The 6,679-nt window shown below is 36.1% G+C and overlaps 1 protein-coding gene across 1 annotated transcript in view; it reads right to left on the bottom strand.

The window, feature by feature from the left end:
• Positions 1-2,588: 2,588 nt before the first annotated feature.
• Positions 2,589-6,679, bottom strand: part of LOC112138725 (zinc finger protein 583-like) — a 10,723-nt gene continuing 6,632 nt past the window's right edge. Inside the window, exon 2 of the mRNA XM_024261349.2 lies at positions 2,589-4,770. Coding sequence (XP_024117117.1) covers positions 2,954-4,770 — 1,817 coding nt within the window. The 3' untranslated portion in view covers positions 2,589-2,953. The remainder of the gene's footprint in view (positions 4,771-6,679) is intronic.

Raw genomic sequence — 6,679 nt, 5'->3', positions numbered from 1 at the left:
GAGCAGTGAGAATGGCCACTGTAAAAAACAGGGCACACCCCATTACATCATGTAACCTATTTTTGGTCATCTTGTCGAGGATTGACCCCTCTACTAGGTTTGGCGCTTTGAAAATCTTCACCACAACGAGATTAGTGCTGCGACAACCTCTCTCTCAGGTCTACCCAGGCTGTAAATCCCAGAGTCCACCCTACTGTGGATTTTGGTCACCTCCCCTGTCGGAGTCCTCGAATGAGATGAGCTTTTTGCAACGTGTTAAATGAATCCAAGCTGCTCTCTCTGCTATTTTAATTACAGTAGGGGTAGTCAGCAGTACCTGATACGGCCCCTCCCACTTAGGTGAATACCAATGTTTCTTCTTTATGTTTCTTATTAGCACCCAGTCCCCAGGTTTAAAAGCACAATAGTCACTGTTAGACGGGAGCCGCTGTTGTTTCTCTAACATTTTTTTCATGAAGTCTGCAAGGTTTACTTCTTTATCTAATTCCCAAATGTTTTCAATCTGCGGTAAACGCTATGCTCTTCCAAAAATCATTTCATAAGGCGTTAACCCGGTTGTGCTACTGATGTTAAGGCACATTTTTACCAAATTGACGCTACGAGTCCAGGTTCTTCCTGTTTCTTCCATGCATTTCTTCAGTCTATTTTTATGGTTCCATTTACTTTTTCTACAAGTCCTGCACTTTGTGGGTGGTACGCACAATGGTATTTTAAATCAATATGGAATGGTGTTCCAACCTTACAAATCACTTTATTTACAAAATAGTTTCCGTTATCACTATAGATTTTTTTCAGGTATTCCATACCTGGGAATAATGTCTTAACATAGCACTTTAGTTATAGCAAATGGTGTTTTAGTAAGAAATATTTTTACCCACTTTGAGAAAGCATCTATGATAACCAAAAAAAAATTATTTCCCTCACTTTGGCTCAGCTCAATGAAGTCCATGAAAAGGGTATTGTGGCATAGGAAATTTTGAGCTCAGTCTTGAGTTCAGCAGTCAGAACTGGACTTGAAGAGTCCAGCTTTGGAACCTGCAGAGAACCAACAAACAGCAGAGAGACACACTGTGGGAAAGACTCCACACTTCTGACTGATGTTAGCGTCCACTTTATTCTTCACAGGAAAGATTGAGACAGAACACTGAGAACTAAAAAGAACAGAGAAACATTACTAATCTCTGATACAAAACACGAATCACAACAACACAAACACCAGTCTGTTCCTTTATCCATCTCTTCATTAATACATTTTTACTAAACCTTTCCTTCATTAAACTGTTATCTAACATGACTCAAAAAAATATAAAACTGGAATTATTTTGTATTTAAAACAATATGGAAATGCTCACCAATCATATAAAAAGTGTTTGAATTAGAGACATGCAAAAAAAAAAGTGTTGTCATGGTAACACAGAGACTTACACAGCATTGTCTCACAATAAACAACCACCACAATGGTTATCTTAACAATATCATAATGGTACAAACATCTACAAAAAAAGAATCAACCAACAAAAAGTTAACATCATCAATTTCCTGAATTTAATCAGATTTTAAGAATTCAAAACAACACATTTCTATTTATAGGTACGTAAAAACAAATCAATTTCATGAACTAATTTAATATTTGTCAAATAATTCAATAAATGAAACTCATGATTATAGAATCATTAAAAAATGAAATGAATCAATCCTCTATTTTGAGCAATGTGATCATAGTGGCTTATAGATGATAAACACCTAAAAATACTTTCTCAGAAAATGAGAATATTATATCAAAATAATCAAAAAGGATGTTTTCAGCGCATGTCAGATTTCAGAAAAGTGTTCTTTTGTCTCCATTCAATAATCACTTGTTCCTCCTCTTCATTGAACGACTGCATCAATGTGGTATGGAGGCCATCAGCCTGTGGCTCTGTGTTCATGAAATGAAAGCTCGGGTTGATTTGATAGCTGACTTCCATTTTGTGTCTGCTGTCTCATCTTCCTCTTTACATTTCATAGATATTTTTATTGGGTTCAGGTCAGAGGAATTTGATAGTTGATCAAACACAGTAACTGGTGTTAAGGGATAAACAGCTTTAGGTTCCTTTAGTACAGAGAGAATCAGCATTTAAAGACTCAGTAAAGTATTTGAAAGTGTTTGGAGTTAATTGGAAGATTACTGTGGGTTCTGTGGAGTTATAAACATGAGATTTATTCACTTTGTCTTTTACTTGATCGTTATTTATTTCTTCTAAATGTTTTTAGATTTTTTTTTCTAACTTTATGAGTTCTTGTGTTATATAAGATTATATATATATGACTAAAACTTTTGTCACATTCTTTACACCACGTGTCACACCCGACCCTCCAGATCATTTTATTTTATTGTTATTAATGGACCGATGTTATCTTGCGCTCATTTCTCATTTCTATAATTTTGAAAAAAAAAAAATCTTTGTAGATAGTAAAATATTGAGTTATTTAAGGTTAAAGTTGATTTAATCTGGAATAATATTCCTGCCTTTTCATTATTTATAATTATGTCAACAAGTTAATGTTTTAATAAGTTAGCTTTTTGTACAAATTTGGCATTTACATTATACAGCTTTGCCTGGTTTTTCATGTGTATGTACACATTGTTTTGGGGATGTAAGGACTGCTATCTGTGGATACTTGGAAAACACAATAAAAATTGAATAAAAAAATGTTGGCATTTACTAAGATTTTAGGCTACCTTAGAATTTAGCTATTATTTGAGAAATGGCTAGAAATGGCTAATAGCTGTTTTGGGTAACTCTCTTTTTTTCTTTTGGTTTTTAGGTTGTTGTGGAATTTAGAAAATATTTACACGGTAGATGTTTTTGCTAATATAGGTTTTTTCTGTTTTTTTATCCTGTTTTGAAGTATATGACTATATCTAGTTCATAATTACGTTGAAAAGTCATGTGTTTAAAATTTAAAAATGTCATTTTTGTGTGTTGAATAAATGTCTATTCTGTTCGGCCAACAAACGAAGGCATATTTTGCATTTTGTCCCCTGTACAATTGAGTCTGACACCCCTGCTTTACACAAAAAAGGCTTCTCTCCTGTGTGAGCTCTCATGTGCATTTTGAGATGAAATACACGACTAAAACGTCTGTCACATTCTTTACAAGTAAAAGGCTTCTCTCCTGAATGAGAACTAATGTGTCTTTTAAGATGAGATACACGAATAAAACTTTGATCACATTTTTTACAAAAAAAGCGCTTCTTTCCTATGTGAGTTTTCAAGTGTCTTTTAAGATGAGATCCACGACTAAAATTTTTGTCACATTCTTCACAATGAAAGGGCTTCTCTCCAGTGTGAGTCATCTTGTGTGTTTTGAGATTAGATAAAAGGCTAAAACTTCTCTTACATTCTTTACAAGTAAAAGGCTTCTCTCCTGTATGAGTTCTCATGTGTCTTTTAAGAAGAGATTCGCGATTAAAACTTTTATCACATTCTTTACAAGAAAAACGCTTATTTCCTGTGTGAGTTAACATGGGATTTCCGAATTCAGACAAGTAAGAAAAACTTTTACTACCTTCTGTACAAATATAAAGTATGTCATCAGACTCATTTTTTGTAAAGACAAAGAGATTCTTAACAAATCTTGAGCTTTCACAAGACTTTACAGAGGAAAGTCTTTTTTTATTTACAGACACTTTGCGTTTTTTAACCAAAGTTTCCTTCTTGGATTTTTTTCTACCATCAGAGTCACACTGACTTTCTGTCATGCGAGTGCTGTCCACACTTTGGACATGAATTCTGTCTCTTTTTATTCGCTGATCTTTGTTATGTGTGTCTGTCTTGGCTTTTGTAATTGATGTTGATTCTTCATGTTGGTTTCCTTCTAAATCCAAACTCTCAGTTACACTGAAGCTCTGCTGATTTAGATCATCTTCACTGTGATCGTTTTTCTTATAAGAAGGAATCTCCATCAAGGTTTCAGTCTCCTGTTTCAGATTAAGCTGCTCTTCATCCTGAATGATGTGGACCTTTTCTTGCTCCTCTTTTGTTTGTAGAGATTGTGGTTCTTCCTGTTTTTCTTCTTTAATCTGTAGAGATTCTGGTTCCTCTTGCTCTTTTTTAATCTGTTGAGGTTCTGGTTTCTCCTGTTCCTCTTTAATCTGTAGAGGTTCTAGTTCCTCTTGTTCCTCTTTAATCTGTAGAGGTTCTTGTTCCTCTTGTTCCCTTTTAATCTGTAGAGGTTCTGGTTCCTCTTGTTCCCTTTTAATCTGTAGAGGTTCTGGTTCATCCTGTTCCTCTTTAATCTGTAATGGTTCTGGCTCCTCTTGTTCCTCTATAATCTGTAGAGGTTCTGGTTCCTCCTGTTCCTCTTTAATCTGTAGAGTTTCTGGTTCCTCTCGTTCCTCTATAATCTTTAGAGGTTCCGGTTCCTCCTGATCCTCTTTAATCTGTAAAGGTTCTGGCTCCTCCTGTTCCTCTTTAATCTGCAAAGGTTCTGGTTCCTCTTGTTCCTCTTTAATCTGTAAAGGTTCTGGCTCCTCCTGTTTCTCTATAATCTTTAGAGGTTCCGGTTCCTCATGTTCCTCTTTAATCTGTAGAGGTTCTGGCTCCTCCTGTTCCTCTATAATCTTTAGAGGTTCCGGTTCCTCCTGTTCCTCTTTAATCTGTAGAGGTTCTGGCTCCTCCTGTTCCTCTTTAATCTGCAGAGGTTCTGGTTCCTCTTGTTCCACTCTTAAGCTCTTCAGCTGGTTGTAAAGATTGTTTTCTTCACTCACATAATGCTGTGGTAGGACTGCAGGGACAAAGACAAAAAAGGAGACATTTTATACTTGAAAGGTTTTTGCTTATTGTTAAGCACCAAAAGAAAAATCTAAATCTAATTTTTATCAAAAGTCCTTGACTTTAAATAGACAAAAAATTAACTTTTTAGTTCTCTTTTAAAGTTAAGACAGTAAGAAGTGATATCGATCTTTCAATCTTCAGTAGGTCAAACATCTGGGAAAAAAACTCTTAGATGTTCAAAAACTGAACCAATTATCTGAAACTATACTTTTTAATAAACACACACTCCCCACACCAACACACTACACACACTCGTCCTTTTCCCTTGTAGGGTGGTGGGCACTGTTCTCTACTTCCTCTCCTATGGACACTCAGTGATGGTGGTTGTATCTCTTAGGCATTGGCTTCCTGGACCTGGTGATCCTCTCTCCATGAGGGGACGGGGAGCCACAGGCTGTGCCTATGGTGCTGGTTCGGGTCTTTGTCTTCATGTTCTGGGTCTCCTAGTCTTTTCTAGCATCAAGGGAGCATGGTCAATCCACACTTACCATTCTTAACACAGATCTGAGACTGAGACACAGGCCTTCTCCACCAGCAACAATGTGTTACCAGACCAATGCGTTTTTGAAGCTGGAATAACTGCAACAGGTGGACACACATCGTACAGAACTCTATGGGTTAGGAATGGGATGGCACTTCAGTTCAGATGTGAGTCAAGGCAGGTGAGCAAACACTTTTGGTAATAGTGCACGTAGAGATGGACAAAGTACTTGTGATGTCGTACCTTTCTCTCCCTGCTGTCTGTACTCTGCTCTCCTGCTCCTTGCCTGACTCATTCCACCTCTGCCTCTTCGTTCTTAAGCTGTTCTCCGTCTGCCTGAGTGTAAAGAGTCTTTAGCCTTTCCTCCGGCTGTTAGTGAAACCATGTTTCTGCCTTTGCCTATTCCACGAGTTTCTGTCTGTAGTAATGATTTCTACCTATTTTTCTGGTTTTGGATAGGGCTGTGGATCATTGCTTAGGTGGCAAACCGATTTGATTCACGAATCAAGCTCAACAATTCAAGAATCTAACTACGATTCTTACTTTTATTATAATGTTTATTGCTATGTGTATGTCTATTTACTAGATGGATGAAAATTAAAATTATTTGTATTTAATCATAATTTATACCTTTATGTAGAAAAAGAAATCAGAATCAACAAAACTGATTAAAAAAACACAAAGATTCAGATAGAAAGACATTTTGTTTGTCATTGTAAACTTTTTTTTTTATCAATCTTCTGGTTCAGCAATAAAACAGCATGAAAACGGATAAAAAATTCCCTGCTGTTTCGTATCATTTAACAGCAAAACCGGAAAATGTTTTCTATCCTCAAATTTCTTCAATGTTTTAAGTTTCCAAGAATTACATATTGGTGCAGAGCCCGTGTGAAAAAATTTTCGCAGCAAAATCAGCTGATTCACGTTGATTACATCCACCTTCAGCAGCGCGAGGCTGTTTCTTCAGAATAAGATGGATCAAATTGCATCAAATGTTGAAGAGTTACCATAACCAAAAGAATGTAAACACTGGAGCTAAAGCTCTGATTTTAAAGCGGAGTCTGTTCTTCATCAGTCAATTCAGTCGTCATTTTTCCGTCATTTTGTAATCAGACAATGTTAGTAATAGGGGTGTAACAGATCACAATACTCACGGTTCGGATCGTGTCACGGTTCGGATCATTTTTCAGATCAGTAAAAAGCAAAAGAGAGAAAAACAAAAACAACAAAATCAAAGCTAAATTAATTTTTGGAAACTCTTCCAATCATATATGCAACATTAAAACGTTCGCTCATTGACGCCTATTTATAAAATCAAAATATCTTTAAAGTTTGAACACAAACAAAACACTAAAACATGTCGTTTCTGACCACATTT

This window comes from Oryzias melastigma, linkage group LG15 (assembly GCF_002922805.2).
Source record: "Oryzias melastigma strain HK-1 linkage group LG15, ASM292280v2, whole genome shotgun sequence".
NCBI classification, from domain to species: domain Eukaryota; kingdom Metazoa; phylum Chordata; class Actinopteri; order Beloniformes; family Adrianichthyidae; genus Oryzias; species Oryzias melastigma.
Note: the sequence above shows the minus strand (reverse complement) of the source record. Positions and strands in the feature narration are given on the sequence as shown.